General features: G+C 36.3%; 1 protein-coding gene across 1 annotated transcript in view; it reads right to left on the bottom strand.

Annotated features, from left to right (window-relative positions):
- Positions 1-22,076, bottom strand: part of DHX29 (DExH-box helicase 29) — a 42,807-nt gene that overhangs the window by 9,926 nt on the left and 10,805 nt on the right. Inside the window, exons 5-18 of the mRNA XM_032404411.1 lie at positions 21,572-21,714; positions 19,762-19,890; positions 16,688-16,814; positions 15,800-15,958; positions 13,981-14,146; positions 13,592-13,715; positions 11,527-12,141; positions 9,915-10,058; positions 5,570-5,746; positions 4,802-4,942; positions 3,167-3,311; positions 2,929-3,046; positions 2,248-2,332; positions 594-682 (exon numbers count right to left, since the gene is read on the bottom strand). Of these exons, the coding sequence (XP_032260302.1) occupies positions 594-682; positions 2,248-2,332; positions 2,929-3,046; positions 3,167-3,311; positions 4,802-4,942; positions 5,570-5,746; positions 9,915-10,058; positions 11,527-12,141; positions 13,592-13,715; positions 13,981-14,146; positions 15,800-15,958; positions 16,688-16,814; positions 19,762-19,890; positions 21,572-21,714 (2,362 nt within the window). The remainder of the gene's footprint in view (positions 1-593; positions 683-2,247; positions 2,333-2,928; positions 3,047-3,166; positions 3,312-4,801; positions 4,943-5,569; positions 5,747-9,914; positions 10,059-11,526; positions 12,142-13,591; positions 13,716-13,980; positions 14,147-15,799; positions 15,959-16,687; positions 16,815-19,761; positions 19,891-21,571; positions 21,715-22,076) is intronic.

Below are 22,076 nucleotides of genomic sequence, written 5' to 3'. Positions count from 1 at the left end.
CTCAGTAGTCATATGCATTGCCAAATATTGCTGAAGTTTCCTAATAGAGGGAGAGTGTACATGGATTACAATAGACTAGCAAGGTGGTCTTCCCTGTTTTTGCAATATAAGCATTAAAACATTTATAAAGTAGTAATCTTTTTATGAAGATTCAGGTAAGGTTACCTAGTAAGTGCCAATTACCATATCATGTACTTTCAATAATGAAAAATATTTATGCTCCCCATTTACATATGAGGGGACTGATGATTATACTTACTGTATTATTACTTGCTCAAGATTACAGATGATTTAAATCCAACTCTGATTCCAAAATCCATATGCTCTGTTATAATCTCATAAGTAATGTTTTTGTAAAGATATTTTACAAACAAATTTACAAAAAATTATGTTCTGAAAATTTTCTCAGAGTTTTCTACAAGTAGCAGTATGGGAAAACTCAAGACATGAAACTTGACATTTACTCTTGGGCATGTTAAAGTTTCTCTGAGGCTTTTTGCTTCGGGTAGAATTAGGACATATAGGGATTTTCCCTATATGATTCTGTGATTTCTCCCAAGAATATAAGAGCACCAAACCCTTTTCAAACTTACTTATTTTCTTTTGTTCTTCCAGTGTCAATTACAAATACAACATCTGGAATAGTGATACCTGTCTCTGCAATATTTGTTGCTAAAACAATCTGAAAATAAAAGCCAAAAGATTTAGATAACAACTTTCAGCAGTGTGCAATCATTTAACCTATATTGTTTGACCTAATGAATTTTAAAAAGTGAATTTCAAAATTATTTACTAAAATTCACCATCAACTTGCTATTACTATGTAATTTTAATTCATTACAATTAGTTTTCACAGCTTAGCTTGCTAATTAAAGTTATAGATTTTTATTCCAACAAAAATACCGTTCCCCTAATTCTAGTCAGTCATCTTAAAAATGAACTAAGTAGCCTGGGAAATTTGGTCAGGAGTAGAGACAGCTCAGCACAACCATTCACAATTATTGGGACAAAAACAGTGTATCAGTAAGAAGAAGTTGCTGTCCTGGCTCTACCACTTACTAGCTTTGTGACCTCAGCTAAGCCATTTTACCTCGGGTGACTTCAGATACTTCTACTATAGTTTAGGAGATAGAAATAGATGATTTCTTAGATCCATTTCTAGTTCTAAAATTCTTAATGGTGATGGCTGAATACTGCAGTCTTTGCATTTTTTCTCTTGCGTCCTTGGAGGTAAAACATTTAGGAAATTTTCCATCAAATACTCACTTTCGTACTGTTCTATCTCAACTCTGTAATTCAATAGTGAATGCTTGTTTTTCCTATTCATTTGACCTAGGAAATAATCTGGGTTCTAATACTTAGAATGAGCACCTAGGTTCCATCTATCTCTCAGTAACATTTAAATTAAAAACATTTTTTTTGAGGGCTGCCTGGGTGGCTCAGTTGTCTGCCTTCGGCTCAGGTCATAATCCCAGGGTTCTGGGATCAAGTCCCGAATCGGGCTCCTTGCTCAGCAGGGAGTCTGCTTCTCCCACTTCCTGCTGCTCCCCCTGCTTGTGCTTGCTCGCTCTCTGAAAAATAACTAAATAAACTGAAAAAAAAATTTTTTTTTAAGAGGTAGAACTCTTTTCTTTAAACCAAATCTTAGAGGGAAGCCCAAATGTTACAGATCAGAGCAGCCTCAGAACCCAGGCTCCTTCTGGGAGCTCTTAGATTCCCCACAGTTCTTACACTGTGCTCTTTTATCCCCTTCTAAATCTGAGAAACTCTCTGCCAAGTATCTCTTCACATTTAGAATCCTGAACAGAGGAGACATGAAAATACCGAGACTGTTTCCTAACCTAATGATCTATATGTTACAAAAATAATCACGGATGAATAGCCTGGAGAACAACAAAGAATCCTCACAGGATGCAAATAGCTCCTGACATCTAACATCCTTCATGAAAAAGATGGGAAAAGTAGTGATTTTTCTTTTCACAAGCAAAATCCATGCCATAATATTTTTCGTCACTCCCCTAAAAGCCCTGGCCCCTTAATAATGCATAATATAAATAAATATTCAAATACTTCTATTTCAATACTGGGTTCACTTCTGATTATGTTAAGCTAGAGAGCATCTGGAGTCTGCCATGCACTGTAAGGCACTTAAAAACATTTTAATAACTGTGATGTTACAGAGTCCTAACATTTTCACAAAATATTCTCAGAAAAGATCACACATAAATTTACTGCACTGAATTTTACCTTCCTGACTCCAGGAGGAGGAAGTGTGAATGCTGCAGCTTGATCTTGAGTTGAAAGAATAGAATGCAGAGCTATCACTTTATATCTGAAAGTTAAAATCATAGTTCTTAGCAAGAGTTTCTCTTTAGAAGACACTGCAAAGAATAACAAAATTTATTTGCAAATAGCAATTTAATTTTTTATTACGAAAAATTTAAAACACACAAAAGTTCTGAGAATGATACAATGAAACCACATATACTCATCAAAGAGAAAATACTTCATATGAATTTATATGGAATACAGGGTTTAGAGAATTTAAAAATATGCTTGGATATGATAACCGTGACAGCAGTAATGAACCGTATCAGGAAAGATACACTAAACAGCTGATTCCATATGTCTGGATGATAAACTGAACCTGTAGGGGTTTTGCGCTGTCCAGGTGGTTGGGGAGGGGAGTCACCATCTTATTCTCAACCACAGGATTCCCTCTGCTTACTCATATTAAGAAAATAGAACAAAAGCTGAAATAATACCTAAAATTTTTAGTACATTAAGTGCTATAATAGAAATGTTAAAAAACTTCACTTTGGATAATTTTAATTAAAGGTAAAAAGACTGAAAAGTCTGATCAAGAGTTTTAATAAAACATTTTTCTATTTTAAAACTACTTGGAATATAATGAAGATTTGTAGTTACCGTTCAGAAAAAAATCTTCTGTCAGTTGATAGGAGATCATATAACTGTTGAATATGTGCAAGTCCTGGTAAAAATATCAACACTGCTCCTTCAATATTTCTGAATTGGGGACTTCTGTCTGAAATTCAACATAAGAAGAAAGGTAAGGGGTAACATGTAACATGTTAATAAAACATCTTCAGTTAGCAGAAAAGTTTTATCAAAACAAATGGGAGTCAAATTAGAAAAAGATTTATACCTAAATATATAAGAAGTTCCAAAATGAGATCAAGGTTGATTTTATGAGGATTCATGTAGAGAATAGCATGCTGAGTGCGGCTGCTATACTTTTGGTAAAATGGATTTAAATCAGCACTTGATCCAGCATGAACTGGTATATATTCCTACAAGAAACATAACCAGAAAAAGATGAACAAAAATATTAACTATTTTTATAAGACAAAGAAGGAAAAAAGTATTTGCATTCATTCAAAACTGTATTTCTCATTGTCATTATTTTGTTAAAATATGGTAAGGGTAGTTTTTAACAGTGGAAAAAGTGTAAAATTTGAGGTCTTGCGTATTTCATTTCATTCAACTTCCTTAAGTATAGCAAAACTTTTAATCTTGTCCTGTACATACCAAATTAAAGAAGAGCTAAGAAAAACAGAACACTGTATGCATTGTTCTGTGGCAACTAAGAAGCAGGCCAGGAGAGGTTAGAGTAACTTTTTTTGGGGGGGGGGGGTGGGGGGGGGCAGAGGGAGAGGGAGAATCTTATGTAGGCTCCATGCCCAGCACAGAGCCAGATGCGGGGCTCTATCTCATGACCCTGAGCCCAAACTAAGAGTCACATGTTTAACTGAGTCACCCAGGTATCCCCGTAGTAACTTCAGTAAGTAGTTTATATCTGCTCATTCCTACTAGATTCTACTTTGGTTGCTGAATTCCAATTATCTCTTTTGAAAGACCTTTAATTTTCTGAAGTACTTCTTTAGTTTCTAATTTCTATCTCCAGAATTTTAGGGAAAGATTTTACTTTATGCTTTCTTGATTTATCTGCTTAACTAGAAGATAAAGTAACTTCATGTTTCCATCAGATTGGATATAAGCATGAAATATCACGGATACAATAAAAATACTGAATATAGTACCACTGGTTAAAGTGTAGGATAATTTAGCTTTTATGACAGTTCTAAAAATAAACATGTCATTGAAACTAACTCTAGGAAGAACTGTGCTTGCTCTAGATGGCTTCAGCTATATAGCCAAGCTATATAGCCATACCAGGACAGAGACTGCTGAGAAAAAAATGGCAAGGATCTATCTAGATTTTGGGCCTGCCCCATCCTCAACACCTAAGGTGTTCAGATAAAGTAAAGAAAATAATTACAAATTTACTCCTAAATAATTAATCATTGCTATGAAACAATAAGGGTTGCCTCTTATTTATATGGTCCTTGATCTTTTTTTATGTCTATATAGTGTAAAAAGGTAAAATATCATAAACCGAAGATTAAAGAAATGACCTTTAAAATTTGCTCAAAATTTGGGGCGCCTGGGTGGCTCAGTCGTTAAGCGTCTGCCTTCAGCTCAGGTAATGATCCCAGGGTCCTGGGATCGAGCCCCACATCAGGCTCCCTGCTCGGCCGGGAGCCTGCTTCTCCCTCACCCACTCCCCCTGCTTGTTTCCTCTCTGTCTTTCTCTCTCTGTCAAATAAATAAATAAATAAAATCTTAAAAAAAATAAAATAAAATTTGCTCAATCCTATCTCTTCCTTTTCTACCAAATTATACTCAAATTCACTGTGCCAGCCATATGATTCAAACCTCTCACAGAAGGTTATGCCCTGGATATCACTATCAGATGTCTTTGAAAATGTTTTCTTTTTACCTGATACTTTTTTATTCCCCCTGCTTTGCTTATAACATTAATGGTAATTTCTTCTTCTTCCTCCAGAAATTTCTGACAGTATTCGGAGTCTTTCTCCAGTACAAAGCCTGTTTCTTCTATTATATCTTCAAGATGAAAAACCTACATAGATTAAGGCATATAAATGGTGAACTCAAATTCTTTTCAGTAAATGTTTTAAAGAGAATGAGGGGATCGTTATCTTTTGAATGTTACCAAATAATTTAGACTATTACGAGAAAAGCTTCTTTCTACATTATTTGGGAATGGAAAACTTGGTTGATAGAGATGAGTTTGTCCCTACAAGTCTCAGGACAAATTACATTATGGTGTCTATTTTTTAATTTGTGAAAACTGATGAAAAAGAGCTGTCTTTATGAACTGAGCCCAAAGGACAAACATTAAGAATAGAACAGGCAGAAAAGAAGCTTCAAAAACAAGCCTAAATTTGAGAGGTGGGTGAAAAAGGAGTTCCTTATTGCCAGGCAGTCACCCTCAATCTGGTCACAATGGTTTTGACACGGAAGTGTGTTTTATGTTCTGTACTTCTCAGGTACGTCTTTCAGCAGAATCCTTCCTTCCAGCCCACCCACCCTCAACCTGATTCCCAAGCCATCTCCAAGTCTTCTCCTGACTTGCAGTACCATAGGACTAGGAATGGGCTCAGACTGGTATAGGGCCTATCTTCTGGGGAGACTCCCTGGTAGAAATGTAGTTTCTGTTCATGTACACATTATAAAGAAGACTTACCTCAACAGGATAGCTTCTTCCTGAAATTCTGAGAATAGGGCAGTGTGTGAAATACGTAGAAAACTTTTCACTGTCTACAGTGGCACTCATTAGAATCAAGTGCAGATCAGAGCGTTTCTGTAAAATTTCCTTCAAGATAATCAGTAAGAAGTCTGACTGGACACTTCTTTCATGAACCTAGTATAAATGGAACAAAAAATTCAATCATATATAAGGTGTAATAAAAGGCTAATGTAATCAGACACTCAAATCTACTAAAAGTTAATATTTAAATATAGTCGGTACATGTGGAAGCAGAGAGAAGCTGTATGTTTCAATAAGGTAGATCTTCAGAATTGAAAATCAAGTCACCCTCTAAAACTGAGGCCATACAAATCAGCATATAATGAACAAAATTAGCTATGATAATAGGATGCAAGCTTAGGAGATGGTTTGTAAGTGTTTGGTTGTAAGATTAGGTTATCTCCTAAATTTCCCTTAGAAGCCCAGCCAGGGTGACTCCTAAAGTTCTGCCACTAATACCAAACTGTACGGTCATCATCATCATAAGACTGATGGTTCATGCATTATGTAGACAAATGGGGGTTATTTGTAGGGATCTAGCAGGATCTCGATGAGTTGCCCAAGAAAAATGGTTTGTAATGCGATTCTAGCACACACGTTTTAGGGAAGAACATAACAGATGTGGTATACAGAACTCTGTGTCTTCCAACTCTGTGTATTCTGACTTATTTCTACCCCATTTTTATTTTTTAAGATTTAAGGCAGCACACAAATATTAAGTACATCAAAATAAAAATTAAAACCGGTTTTTTTCATTTGTTTGTAAGGGAGGCAGTAATAGGTAAGTGTTCAAGTTCTGCAATTAATCGCTTGGGTTCAACTCTTCTTGGCCATTTACAGTATGACTTTAAGAATGTTAAATATTTCTGGGTCTATTTCTTCTTCTATAAAGCAAGAATACAATAATATAAACTTTGTAGAGTGCTTGTGACAGTCCAATGAAATCACGCAAAGCCCTTAGAACAGAGCCCAACAAATAGTAAGTACTCAGCATTATGCTAGGTGCTGGGAATGTAAAAATGACCAACATAGTTCTCTCCATTTCAGTTTACAGGCTGGTAAGAAGATAATGTACAGGATGGTTTTAAATTTACATATGAAGGGGAGTTAATTCAGGACGTCAGGGAGTATACTAAGAGAAATTGCCATCAATGCTAAGAACTGAAGGATGAGTTTGAAAAAAAGGATGTAATAGGATAAGAAAGGGACAGAAAGTGGTGATGGGATGCAAATTGTATAAAATTATGGTAAATTTTGGGGACTGGAAAAGCAAACATGATACCTTCAGCATGGGAAGGGGCAAGAGATAAAGCAGGTGAGGTGCTTGGTAATCTGCTGTGTAAGGCCCTGAGACTTTACAATAATGACTTGGGCAGTGATTAAAACATTTTAGGGGCGGGGCGCCCGGGTGGCTCAGTCGTTAAGCATCTGCCTTCGGCCCAGGTCATGATCCCGGGGTCCTGGGATCGAGCCCCACATGAGGCTCCCTGCTCAGCGGGAAGCCTGCTTCTCCCTCTCCCCTACTTGTGTTCCCTCTCTCGCTTTGTTTCTGTCAAATATTTAAAAAAAAAAAAACATTTTAGGGGCACCTGGCTGCCGCAGTCAGGGGAGCATGCAACTCTTGATCTCAGGGTTTTGAGTTCAAGCCCCACATTGGGTATAAAGATTAGAGATTACTTAAAAAGAAACTTTTAAAAAAAATCTTAAAGTAGGGGAGGCAGGCAAAAAATTTGGCTGTAAACATACCAGCAGCCAGCAGGAAAAGCTACTTAACTCACACAGTGACCACAAACTAAACAAATCACACTTTTCATAATAATAAGGTAGAAGTATTATCCTGAACACTATCAATAAGAAAGGTCCTGAATAATATAATGAACTCTGTCCCAACATCTTTTACATTCTTATATTTAACACGATGATGAATTTCACTGGCCTTTTTCTTACTTTCACCATATTGTTCAAGATGTTGACAGTATCACATTTAAGCACAATTCAGTAAATCACAATTCAGTGAATCAGGCTGCTAATATTAAACCATGACAGAACAGCTTCCTCAAGTTGGTCTGGCTTTTAAATTAGGGTCCACCCTGAGGCAAGGATATATAATGGAGAAAACACAGTCTTTTCAATAATGATGTCAGGAAAACTGGAACACTTTCTACACCATACACAAAACAAACTCAAAATGGATTAAAGTTCTAAATGTGAGACCATAAAACTCCTAAAAAGCAAAAATAAACTATTGTGACTACACCAACATAAAAGGTTTTGCACAGTGAAGGAAACCATCAACAAAACAAAAAGGCAACCTAATGAATGGGAGAAGATATTTGCAAATCATATATCCGACAAGGGGTTAATATCCAAAATATGTAAAGAACTTAACACTACTCCACACCAAAAAACGCAATTTAAAAATGTGCAGAGGATGTGAATAGACATTTTTTCAAATAAGACATACAAATGGCCAACAGGACACATGAAAAGATGCTCAACATCACTAATCAGGGAAATGCAAATCAAAACCACGAGTTATCACCTCATACCTGTCAGAATGGCTAGAATGAAAAAGAAGTGTTGGTTAGGATGTGGAGAAAAGGGAACATTTGTTCGCTGTTGTTGGGAATGTAAACTGGTACAACCACTGTGGAAACAGTATAAAGACTCCTCAAAAAATTAAAAACAAACATAAAATGATCCAGGAATTCTACTACTGGGTATTTACCCAAAGAAAACAAAAACACTACTGTGAGAAGATATATGCACGCCTATGTTTATAGCAGCATTATTTACAATAGCCACGATATGGAAGCAGCCCAAGTGTTCATCAAGAGATGAATGGATAAAGAAGATAGGGAATATATACGATGGAATATACGATGGGATATTAATCAGCCATAAAAAAGAATGAGATCTTGCCATTTGCAACAACATGGATGAATGAAGAGAGTATTATGCTGAGTGAAATAAGTCAGAAATAAGACAACATGTTTTCACGTATATGTGGAATTTAAAAAACAAAAGTCCAACAGGAAAAAAGTTAAATAAATACATATGGGACGCCCAAATTATATACTATAAAGCTATTAAAAATCATGTTTTTGTAGACTAATGTAAAAAATTGTACAATACACATACATACTAAATATATTTATATATAAATATGCAAGTTAAATGTCAACATTGATTTTTTTTTTGGGGGGGTCATGAAGTGTTTTACTTTCATTCTTGTATCTTTCTGTATTTGTAAAATATTTTCTAACCAAAAGGAGGAAAATAACCCAATAATCTATATGTAGTCTATTAATTAAAAATCAATGAATGACTGAACTTTTTTTTTTTTTAAGATTTTATTTATTTATTTGACAGAGAGTTAGCAGAGCAGGATCACAAGCAGGGGGAGTGGGAGAGCGAGAAGCAGACTCCCTGCTGAGCAGGGAGCCCAATGCGGGGCTCAATCCCAGGACCTTGGGATCATGACCTGATCCAAAGGCAGACGCTTAACCAACTGAACCACCCAGGTGCCCCGAATGACTGAACTTCTCCTACTGCCTTCTGAACTTAGTGAATTAACAGACACTCATAAAAACTTTACATCAGGGAAATTTTTTTAAATATTACTTGAATAAGAGAAATGCTATATATCTTATTTCTTCTTGACAAAACTATGTACAAAGCAAATGAGTTTACATATGCTAGGCTACTGTGCCATTTAAAATAATTCCCATGGGAAAATCTTCAATTTAAACATTCAATTTAAGTGTGCATTCAAATTTGATTCAGGGAGGGATATATCTAGAGAGAAAATGATGAGTTCTTTTTTTTTTAATAAGAATCAAACAAAATCCTTTAACAATTAAACGTAGTTGAGAGTCAGTATACTGGTTAGAACACAGACCGTAGCCAAATGGCCTCAGTATGAACCCCCAGTTTCAGAACTTACTGGCTGTGTGAACTTACACAAGGTATTTTAACCTCTCTGTGCCTCAGTTTGACAACTGTCGAACAGAGGTAAGAATATCTACTTCACTGGAGTGTGAGAAGGATTAACAAATTTATATACATAAAATCAGAATAGCATGTACCATATAGCAAATGTCATATGGTATTAAATCAATTAACATGACACACATCTGTTAGAAGAAATTACATAATTATTATATGTAAAGTGTCTGGTATTTAAATAAGCAAATAAAATGCTAGCTAGTATTAGAAATAGCATCTTTTTAATATGAAGATGTTTCAAATTTATCTGAACTTGACTATAGAATATACTCACCTCGTCTACAATAACATGAGACACATTAGTTAGGAGACCATCTTCTTGAAGTTTCCTTAGCAAAACCCCTGTTGTACAATAGAGTAACCTTGTAGATTCACTAGCTCGAGATTCCATCCGGATCTGATATCCACACAAAGAATTCTGAAGGGAGAACACAAGGTTGAGATTAGATTCTCACAAGTGATCTGGGAAACAAGCGCTCAGAAATGTAGCACAGGTGCTGATCCTGCTACTAGGTGGAGCAGCTTAAGTAAATCTATATCTACTTAGTGAAATTTATTAATTAAAATTATTTTTCCATGGTCTTCAATTATCTAAAATTGTAAAATTTGTTTTGCTAACTTTAAACAAGAAAAACTTTTGTTCTTTCCCAAGTGTTGACACAAAAGCTATTCACCCGCTTTAGGTACCATCAGTATCATTCTATTCTTTTTGGGGGAGGGGGGCAGAGGGAAAGGGAGAGAGAGAGAGAGTCAGGCAGACTCCGCACTGAGCACAGAGCCCGAAGTGGGGCTCAATCTCACAACCCTGAGATCATGACCTGAGCTCAAACCAAGAGTTGGACACTTAACCGACTGAGCCACCCAGGCACCAATATTCTTTCTAATTCAATTATCTTGGAACAAAATGCTGAGGTACGCAGGAACAAAAATTTAGAGCAGTTCCCAAAATTTTCTATCAAGACTTCATAAAAGCTGCCACCATTAAGAAGCAGCTGGTGTTGTACAGGTGGTGCCTGATGGGGATCTTGAAGTTCCTTCTATTTCCACCACACTGATTTTTTTCAGTCACTCTTTTATTTGCCATGTGTGTACATATCTGTCATCCTCTTAACGCGAGTTCCTTATCAGACAGAAACTGTCTTTTTTCTTCTTACATTCCATGAGAGAAACCCAGGTAATTTGTTACATAAAACATTTTTAGTAAAGGGGTACGTAAAGACAGTGGCAAAAATGTTAAGTACCGTCTCCAGAAAGGACGATGCAAAGTATAAATAAGCTGAGTTATTTAACTTGGAATTTATCATATTTGGTTCTAAGCAATTTTATTAATTTCTGTATTCTGCACTCATTCTGGCTAAGGTGTGGCCAGTTTTGGGTATGCTTGCATGGCAAAATGCACAAGAGATATTTTAGTATTTTTTCCATTTTTTAAAAATAAAGGGCTTGACAACAGTCTAGCTTTTTCTTCTATATTGTTTTTTTTCTTCTGCTTATTAAAAAGAATTAATGAAAATCAGTCAGGAATACATTCCATAGAGAAGATTTGCAGAAACTTGAGATTTAGGATATTACAGTCAAATCTGTACTTGTTTATATTCTTTGTTCTCTTTAGTGTGTAACATATTTGAACATTCAATTACTAAACTGAATATATTTTTTCCTTGATATGAGAATTTTAATGACAGAATTACTACTAACAACTCCTTTCAGATGAGGGAGAGTGGCACAGTATGACATCTGTCAAAGAAAACATGAAAAGTGCCTGAGATGTGCTACTGAATACACAGTAAGTCACAAGTCATACATAGTGCAGGCTCCATTTGGATGCCACGAGCAAAGGTGAGTAATGTCACCACTCACTGAGGCGGAGTTGGACATCATCTTACCCTTCCTCCAGGTCCATTTTCACAGCCCAACTCGTCACATACTCTTGTGGCTAAACTCACTGCTGAGATTCTTCGGGGCTGAGTGCAGACAATGTTACACTTACTCGTTCCCCACTCATTTAGAAGCAAATCTTCCAACAGAAAATGTGGTACTTGAGTACTCTTGCCACTCCCTGTTTCACCTGCCACAACCACTACCCGGTGCCTTTTAAGCGTTTCAACGATTGAATTCCTATGTTTGAACACAGGTAACTGCTGCCTTTCCTTTAGAAGTCTCTGGTACTTCGGTGTGCTTTGTAACTTTCTAAACAGCGTTCGAGCAGGTTCCAAATCTTCTGCCATTTCTGCGTCCAAGGACAGTGCAGAAAAATCTTCATCAGAAACTAAATTTTCCCAAGATTCCTCAGGATCTTCAGAGTTTCCACACTTGTTTCCAGAACGCTGCTGCTGCTGCTGCTGCTGCTGCTGCTGCTTCAGTCTGTTCAGAAGTTTGGCAACAAACACATCACGGGGTTTATTGGTTTCCATTTTATTTAATTCTTCCTTTTTCTTTTCTGCATCACTCCATTCCAGCCAAACATCTCGGTAAGTGGGAGGAAGTAACTGATGCACTGACTACAGATGGAAAAAAAAAAAAAAGAGCAGTATGTTATTTTCACTAACTACTGGATACCAAATTTCAATAGGCTAGAGTTCAGGATAGCTACTTTCCTTTTAAAATGTAATTTCTCTCTTAAATTAGTAAGTTATTACTTTAATATAAGACACATGCTCATGATGCAAATTTATAAACAGCATATCATATTCAGGCTTCTAGACTTCCTAACTGTGTGACCTTGGGCAGATAATCTCTCTGGGTCTCAGTTTCTACATTTGTAAAATGGGGCTACTATCTCCTTTACAGACATATTCTGAAGTAAACTTTAAGTTACTATATGAAAAGTGCTCATTCCTGGAACATAGGAAACTAATGAATACATTTTTATTATTTATTCCTGCAGTGGTGCTATGTAAATATGTAGATGATCCATAAAGCATTTCTGAAACAAAGCTCCCTGTGAGATGCTGGTAGTTAAGATTATAGGTCAAAGTATTTAAAATGAACTACAGTGGAGGGGCACCTGTGTGGCTCAGTCAGTTAAGTGTCTGCCTTCGGCTCAGGTCATGATCCCAGGGTCCTGGGATGGAGCCCCGCATCAGTTCCCTGCTCGGCAGGGAGTCTGCTTCTCCAGAGGGAGAAGCACCCACTGCTTGTGCTCTCTCTCACTATCCCTCTCTCTCTCAAATAAATACATCTTAAAAAAAAAAAAAATGAACTACAGTGGAGTCAATCTAAGTTATCCTAATTCTGTGCTATAAAATTATTTCTGTAACAGTTTTCTCTGTAACAACGATAGTCATTTCTATCAATTAAGCTTAGCTTATGATACCTTTTTTGCAAAATAAGGGAAATAAAGGCATTAAGAACTTTTACTGCCAGAAACTGGATAAGAACTATTGTTTGGAGTTGCATGTCATCAGGGTCTATAATTTCCATGAAGAAAAATATACATATTGTATAAAAAAAAAGTTGACAATCCAACAATCCAAGAAAAAAAGAGCTTCCTTCAGTAAGTACTTTAATCTTTCCTTAACCTGAGAGCTTATAACTAATATAGCCTAAAACTGAAAAGTGGAATCAAGGTCTATAACTTTTCAAAGCTGAGGGAAAATACAACATTAAAGAGAGATAATATTTAAACATTAAACTGTTTAAAAATTCTTACTTCAACCAGCCTCGTACAACTATTTTTAATCTGTAAAATAGCATAGCCTGAAAAACTGAACCACTGAAATGGTTCAGAGCCTCTGGTCTAAGGACAGAAAGACTGAGCTAGGTTTAGGGGCTAGAGGCAGTCAAAATTATAAATAAGCAGAAATGAGGATTAATCTGAAGAAGCAGTAAGTAAAAACTGGCACAAAGGGCCGTAATTAAATATGACATTCCGTATGCCCATACAGTTTTAGGTCGGCTACGTACAGTCCACAAATGATTTTTGAAACAGCTCACTCTAAAAAGTCTCACCTGCCCTTTCACTAAACGATAAAGAGCTAGAGTTGCTCCCAGGTGCTGAGCTTGCATGCCATCTTCTGTTAAGATTGTAGGGCACACTACCAGTACATCGTCTTCAGACCTGATTACCCTTACCCTGCAAAGAAGCCAAAGAATTTTAAAAATAAAATTAATGAAGTAAAACGAGTCAGAATTCCATTAACCCCCAACCTAAGTTTACGTTAATTACTTAAATTAAATATTTCCATGGAAGACACTGTACCTAGATAACTGATGAGCATTATCACCCAGAGACGTGGAATGAGAGAGCTTCCTAAATGTCTACTTAACACATAAGAAACAAAGAGATTTTTCATCTTAGATTTTCCTAAAAGTTCATTCAATTAACCAGAAAAACATACCTACATTTCCAGTATCTACCTACTGGAACTTTTTCAAAAGAAGGATTTGGACTCTTGGGAAGATTCTTCCTGACCCAATCAATCAGAAATTGTTTGGGAGATTTTCCAGTCCAGCTTCGAGCTGTATAGTCAAAATTTCTTACATCATGAGGTTCCTTCTTTTTCTCTAAAATGACAGACAAAGATTGGTGCTTTAAAAATTGTCATGCAGTAATGTATAATCTCTTTTGAGTGATCAAAGTCCTCTCAATTTTGGGACAAGACTTTTAGAAGAGAATAGGTGAAAAATGACAGAGAAAAGCTTGCTCTTCTACAAGTGATGTAAGCAAATCCTCTGAATGGATAGAACCACTGAAAATCTGAATCTTAAAAGAAGTATCCTGAGTAACTTGTTGTAAAATATCTATGATATCCATGTGATGAATTATTTATGGTACTCTGAACTACAGTGTTTGGGAGGCTACCACACAGGAAAGGGTAATCTTTTGAAAAAAATATAAATCAGATGTCACTTCTCTGCTTAATAGCTGCCACCACCACCATCACCTTCTTTGGCTTCATATTCCATATAAAATAGAGTCCAAATTCTCCATGGTCCATCCCTGCCTATCTGTTATCACTCTACCATCATGCTCACTACACTGCAGCCACACAGGCAGTCGGTCACCTCCCCAAATGCTCCGGGCCTGCCTGGCCCAATACAGTAGCCACTAGCCACATGTGGACAAACCTAAATTAATTACAATTAAACTTTCAGTTTCTCAGTTGTACTAATCCCATTTCAAGCCCACAATACTCATATTTGGCTAGTAGCTACCACATTGGATAGCTCAGATACAGAACATTTCTGTCATAGAGTGTTCTGTTGAATAGTCTGCTCTAGATCTTTTCCAAGTTAGACTTCCAATCTCCCTCCTTAGAAGGCTCTTCCCACCACGTCACTGGGCTGACACCTAATCATCTGTTAGATCTCAGAGCAAGTCATCAGTCCCCTTATCTCTATTATTAGAAACCAGTTTTCTTGCTCTGATAGCACACATCACAACTGGTAATTAAATATTTATGTATATTTAAAGATTACCTCTCCTACTAGACCATACCCTTGAAGAGGGCAAGCAGTAGGTGATTTTGTTAATAACTGTACACATAGCATGTGACATTCTGAACAGTAAGGAAATCCAATAAATACTTATGGAACAATGTATAATTTAAAAAACTGACAATTTAGTATAGGCTTTGACTGTATTACAGATAAATATTACACAAGCTATATCAGTAATTTACTTAGCACAAGTAAGTACACAATTACACACATACGGTGGCATGACAGGACGCACGGCAGGCTTAAAGAGGTGCTGTTTTGAATTGAGCTTTGAAAGGAGGGAAAGCCATTTTGGCCAGTAGGGGCTAAAAGGATGAGCAAAATCATGGAGCCATGAAATAACATGTGGCTGTAGTACACAGCTGGGAGAACAAAGTGGAAAGGCAGATTGTGGCAGAATGCAAAGGATCCTCAATACCATGATAAAGCGTTTGGACTTATTACCGATTAAGGGTTTTTAACAGGGAACTCACATTTAAATGTGTGTTATGGAAAGATAATTCTGGCTGGAAAGAGATGACGCTGAAGCAAGATAACTGTAATTATAAAATGTTAAAAAATTATCATAATTATTACTTTTCTTAAGACAGCACGTGGAAACATAGCTATACTGCCAGCTTATGTAGTCTGCTGGAATGCAAAGTAACATAGTTTCTCAATTGTATTTTCATTGACATTTTACTACTTACACCTTGAAACACTTTCCCTTCATTTTACCTTTCTCTTCTTCAGTAGAAGCTACCGATTTTTCAAATAAGTTAAAGTTCAAAGCCCTTTCCTCTTCTGTGGCTACAGGAGGCTTTTTCCTTTCATTCTGTTGATGCGAAATCTTTATGGCTGGATTGAATACTGGATGGTCTTCTAAAGTTTCCATTTCTACAAAGAAAAAAATCATGCTCTGTTGTATTTGTTTTTTATATCTTTTTATTTTGCAAAGATGTTTTTTAAAAAAAGAGAGCATTCCGTCTTTTTCCTTGTAGCCAAGTATTCAACACTTCCTATTTGGAATTTGTGCTAGAAGTCAGAGGCAATTTATTTCACATATACTAAAATGTTTTAAATAAATTATTTCACAGATGTAGAAGGTCCGGAAAAACATCTTTACTAGAAATGAATACTCATGGAATTATATCCGCCTCACCTTCTCCTTGAATGAGGTTTTAAGGTATCCATCAGAGGATGACAAACTATGGCCTGCCGGTCAAATCTAGCCGGCTGCCTGTTTCTGTACATCCTATAAGCTAAGAATGATTTTTATATTTTTAACTGGTTGAAAAAAAAAAAAAAAAAGAAATATTTGGTGGTGAAATGTGAAAATTATATGAAATTCCCATTTTGGTATCTGTAAAGTTTTATGAGACCATAGCCATTCACGTACATATTGTTCATAGCTGCTTCTATTCTGTGACAGCAGAGTTCAGTAGTTGTGAGACTCTATATGGCCCGCACAAGCTACCATATTTATTATTTGGCTTGTTGCAGAAAGTCTGCCAAGCCCACGTATAAACTGGGATTTTGTACACAAATTAAAAAGAGGCAATCTCCATGCTGGGAAAGCCAAAAAAGAAAAGACATTTATACATCTAAGAATTTGGAAGTGTTTACCTCTTTGAAATTTCCTTATTTTTTCTTGAGCCTCTTTTTGGCCTTGCTTGTTTTTTTCTAGTTTAAAGGTAGCTGCTTGCTCCTTTGCATCCAGAAGTTTTGCTGCAAGGTGCAAGTACCTTTCATTCTGTTCCAAATAAGATGATACAGAAATTTAAAAAAGAACAAAATGAGTTAATCTATTGTCAATTTATTATATCAAAACCTATGACCTTTTGATCTTATTCTTTGATCCAGCAAATCTACTTTTAGGAATTTTTCAGAGAACTAATACAAAGATGCAGATTTGCAGGTACATATACATAATACTGCAGTACTGAATGAAGAGGAAAAACTGCAAAATAAGTTTTTCTCCAGGAAAAAACTAGTCAGCCATTAAAAAAGAAAATGAGATAGCAACAGAATGAGGGTGATTCACATGGAAAACTTCCTTGACATGTTAAATAAAATTTTAAAACTACAGAAGAAAAAGTAAACGTGAGTTCATTTCTAAAATAAGAAAACGTCTTATTTTTATACATTTTATAAACACATATTTTTAAAGGATTGTATAGGTAATAATATAATAATACTCATCTGAAAGTTATCTTCCCATAATCTTTCTTGTAGAAGATAGTAAGGGACATTAAAAAAAAAAAAGCCTCTGGGGAAAAGGGGTGTAATAAAACTTAAGGACTTAGCTCTGCTGAGCAGCCATTAGATACAGTTTAAAGTTAAACTCAAATTTCTGTTTTTTACCTTAGGTTAATAAGGGACAGGTAAAACGCATAACGTACAGGGTGAAGATAAGGGCATGTAGAATGCTGCTATGAAACACAACCGTTAAGATGAACGGAAAAGAGATAAACCAAGGCAGCACATGGAGCTGAATTCTGAGGCTACTCTGTGTAGCACAGACACGATACACTGTTAACAGGTAGAAGGCTTAGCTATCTTTTCCTATTCACCCAAATCACACTCATTCTTTCATCACTCCTATCTCTGGCACGGATACCATCCCTCCACCTGCAAATCTCTTGCTGTCTTTGGCTCATTAACCTTTATATTTGGCAAATCAACACTTTCTCTGGATTATTGCTTTAAATGTTTCTGTTCCTTTCCAATTCCAATTTGGAGCCTTATTATTTCACAACTGAGGAAGTGCAATAGCTACCAAAATGGCTTCCCTATCCTTTCCAAATCACCTGGAACACTACCTAAATGTTCCAAACCACCTTAACCAAACACTACTAAATCTGACCTAAAATAGCAAATTCTTCCTATAATTTACCTGCCCCCATGCTTCCAGTGGCTCTTCACATGAGGAAAAGTCAAATTCATTTTCTAGGCATCAAAATCTTCTGGTGTCGGCTAAACTCACCTGTTTACTCCTACCTGTCAGTATTCATCTACATTTTATGCTCTGTATATACTCATTTACTGTCTAATACCCTAAGGCCCCTTACGCAATTCCACCTCTGTACCCTGGTCACACTGTTTCACCCCTCTGGACCATCTTCCTTTCCTGCCCACGTGCACTCTATGCATCCTTCAAGTTCCACCACTCTTCTTTGCAGGCTTAACCAAATGCTCCAATCAGAAGACACCTCTTCTTTGAACCTCAACAGAGACTTGTACTGTCCCCAATTCTTTTTGTTTATATTAGTTTAAAACGGGCACATGGTTAAAAAAAACCAACTTACAGGATATAGAAGAGTCTAAAAAAAGAAGTCTCCCTCCCATTCTAGCACCCTGGTCCTAATCACTAATAATAGCATTTTGTGAATCTTTCCAGATCATTTCTGTGCATACGTAAGAATGCAAATATACGTATATATTTTTCTCTTTTACACAAATGGGTTCATCATACTACACGTTATTCTGCAACTTCCCTTTTTTCTTTCTAAACCAATTTTATTAAGGTCTGACTTATATACAGTAAAATGTACACATTTAGGTGTACAGGTGAATTGAGTTTGATAAATGTATATATCCGTGTAACCACTATCATAATGAAGATATAAAACATTCCCATCATCTCCAAAAGTTTCCTCATGCTGCCATACAGTCAATCCCCTTCCCCTGCCCTTGGACTCAAGCAACCACCGATCTGCCTTTTGTCACTATAGACTGATTTTGCATGGATGACTCTTCTAGATTTTAATCCAGTAATTACACATGTACTCATTTGTGTCTGGCTTCTTTCATTCAAGTATGTTTTAGAGAGTTGCCTGCATTGGAGAGTTGCTTGCAGTGTTTGGGTATTATGAATATAAAGCTGCTATGAACATTTGCATACAGGTCTTTTTTGTGGGCATGTTTTCTTTCTTTCTTAAATAATTACCTAGGAACGAAACTGTTAGGTCATTTGGTTAAGTGTACGTTTAACTTCGTAAGAATGTGCCAGTCTTCCAAAGTGGATGTACCATTTTACACTCCCACAATCAATGTCTGAGTGTGCCTGTCGCTCCATGCCTTCCCAACACTTGGTATTACTCATCTCTTTAATCACAGCCATTGTGATGAAGATAAAATAGTATCTCATTGCAGTTTGTTTTCATTTCTCTGATGACCAGTGATCCTGAAATTATTTTTACGTTTTATTGGCCATCCATGTATCTATTTTTGTGAAGTGTCTGTTGTCCTTTTAAAACTTCTTTATAAATTCTAGACAGAAGTCCTGTCAGACATATGTATTGTAATATTTTCTTCCTACAACTTGTTTCCATTTAACCTTACATTTTTAGTTTATCTTATATCTAGGTTTTCTCTGACCAGACCACGGATTTCCTCTGTAAAGAAATGTGCTTTTCTCTTATTATCCAAGGAATTTAGCATACTCCCTACAAATGATAATCATTTAAAATATCTGATGATTATCTCTTTAACCATGGGAGGAATATAAGTAACAGCTACTGAGCAGTTATTTTGTGCCATTTCTATTTTGTTTTTTGTAAGTTTTGTTTAATCTTCACATCAACTCCTAGAGGTAGGTATTTCTTTAATTTACAAAGGTGAAAACTAAGTCACAGAAAAGTTAAATTATGTTGCCTATGAATAGCCAGCTAGAAGCCTAATACACATTTCTAACTCACAGGGTCAAATTTTTCCTCCTCTTCTAAACTTTTAGAATTCTCACTCTTTTCTTCTTCATTTTGCTGTTCAGCATACCGCAAGATCCATTCTTTCATATTTACTTCCAAATTTTTCTCTTCCTTTTTTGGCTAGAAAGGAAAAACAAATATCTGAAAAACCAAAGTTAGAAAAAGGTGTCAAACTACCATCAAATATCCCTGTTTTTACTATTTTCTTTATACTCAGAAACAGCAGACATGTAGCCTCAAAAATCATCTTACATACTGTTCGGTGAAGGACAAATGAATTCAACATTACTTTAAGAAGTCCAAGCTTGCAAAATCCAAAAAATATGTTTTTATAAACAGGCAAAAAAAATAAAAGGAGAACTGTTAAAAACTAGTGTTTTTCCTTAAAAACAGTGGTTTTCTGGGGATAATGCTTCCAGATTGTTTTTGTTTTGTTTTTAGCCTTTACTGAGATATAGCTGATACATTTAGAAAGTGTACAAATTTAATGTGCATATTAATATATCAGTTTTAGATTAGTTTATCATAACGTATATATAAACTCAATATTTTGATGAGTTTGGATATATGCATACACTCATGATCACTACAATCAATGTACTAAACTTATCCATCATCTCCAAAAACTTCCTTGTGTTCTTTTGTTCATGTGTGTTGGTGGGAGTGGGGAGTGGTGGCTGTAGTAAGAGCACTTAACAAGCCGTCTATGCTCTGAACATATTTTAAAGTGCACAATATTGTATTAACTCTAGGCACTATCTTACAAAGATCTCTAGAACTTATTCATCTTGTGTAACTGAAACTTTTAACAATTAAGCAACATTTTCCCACTTTCCCCTCTCCTCCCTTCAGCCTCTGGTAAACACCATTCTATTCTCTTCCTCTATGAGTTTGATAATTTTGGATACCTCACATAAGTGAAATCATGCAGTCTTCATCTTTCTGTGACTGGCTTACTTCACTTAGCATAATGTTCTCCAGTTTCATCCATGTTTATAGAGGTTTTACAATATGCAGAGTATTTTTTTTTTTTAAGATTTTATTTATTTGACAGAGAGAGAGAGAAAAAGAGAGAGAACAAAAGCAGGGGGAGGGACAGAGGGAGAAGCAGGCTCCCCCGTGAGCAGGGAGCCTGACACGGGGCTCGATCCTAGGACCCTGAGATCATGACCTGAGCCAAAGGCAGACGCTTAACTGACTGAGCCACCCAGGCGCCCCACGATATGCAGAGTATTTAAGTGTAATGCCCTAATGAAGTACACCTTCTAGTATTCATGACTTTCTGTAATCCCCTTCCACATGTATTTTGGAGTTGGCCACATGACTTGTTTCAACCAAGGAAACATTAGCAGAAGTGATACAAGCTGGGGCTTATCATCTTGAAATACTTGCTCTTGGAAGCCAGATGCCATGCAAATCAGACCACTCTGTGACCACCACACATATGAGGAAACCCAAGCTAGCCACATGGAAAGAGGAATGCCTGGCTAGCCCCCAAAGAAACCATTTTGGATATTCCAGCCTAAGAAGATACCTCGTGGAACAGAAGGACTAACCAGCTGAGCCCAGTATAGGCTGTAGAATCTAAAGAAATTAATTGTTGGTTTAAGCCACTACTTTTTTGGGTGGTTTATTATGCAGCAACAGATTACTGAAACAGTGATAGAAAAGCCTGGCAAAGCAATTAGTTATTTTTGATAAGCAAAAATGTTATTGCAACCTGGAATTTCTACTCATGAACTATTACATGTGTTTTCATTCTGATTTTATACAACTTTAAATGTTTAATTTCTTAAATTACCTTAATCTTAGTATCTTCTGGTGTTTTGGTTTTAGGCTGCAGTGGAGGTGAAACAGTGGCTGGTATTTGAGGAGACTGGAATTTTGGCCTACTTTTAGGTTGCTGTTCTTCAAATTCTTGACTGAATCCTTCAGGAAGTGCATCTTAAAAATGGGAATAAAAAAACATAAGCATACACATTCATTAAACATGCATATAAACCCTGCCTAGACAAACAGCACGGAATTTTCTTCCATCCGTCATCTCCTAAGAATAGAAATCCTATGATGAACCTGGCTTTATTGTCAAAGCAGGAGTGGAAACACTCATGAGATAGCTAGCCCACCTCTGTTTGGCCATTTATTTCACCCTCAATGCGTTAGACTTCTAAATTTTCAAAAAAAATCTGAACCCTTCCCAACTCCTTGGTTGCCTGTCATAGTGTATGGTAAGATCCTTATTCAGTCATACAAGCAATTTGCACTTCAGGTTCTTGCCAAAGATTGTAACCTTGACCTTCTGGTTA

The sequence above is a fragment of the Phoca vitulina genome, unplaced genomic scaffold (genome assembly GCF_004348235.1).
Source record: "Phoca vitulina isolate PV1807 unplaced genomic scaffold, GSC_HSeal_1.0 scaffold6, whole genome shotgun sequence".
NCBI classification, from domain to species: domain Eukaryota; kingdom Metazoa; phylum Chordata; class Mammalia; order Carnivora; family Phocidae; genus Phoca; species Phoca vitulina.
This window is presented reverse-complemented; position numbering and strand designations above follow the sequence as displayed.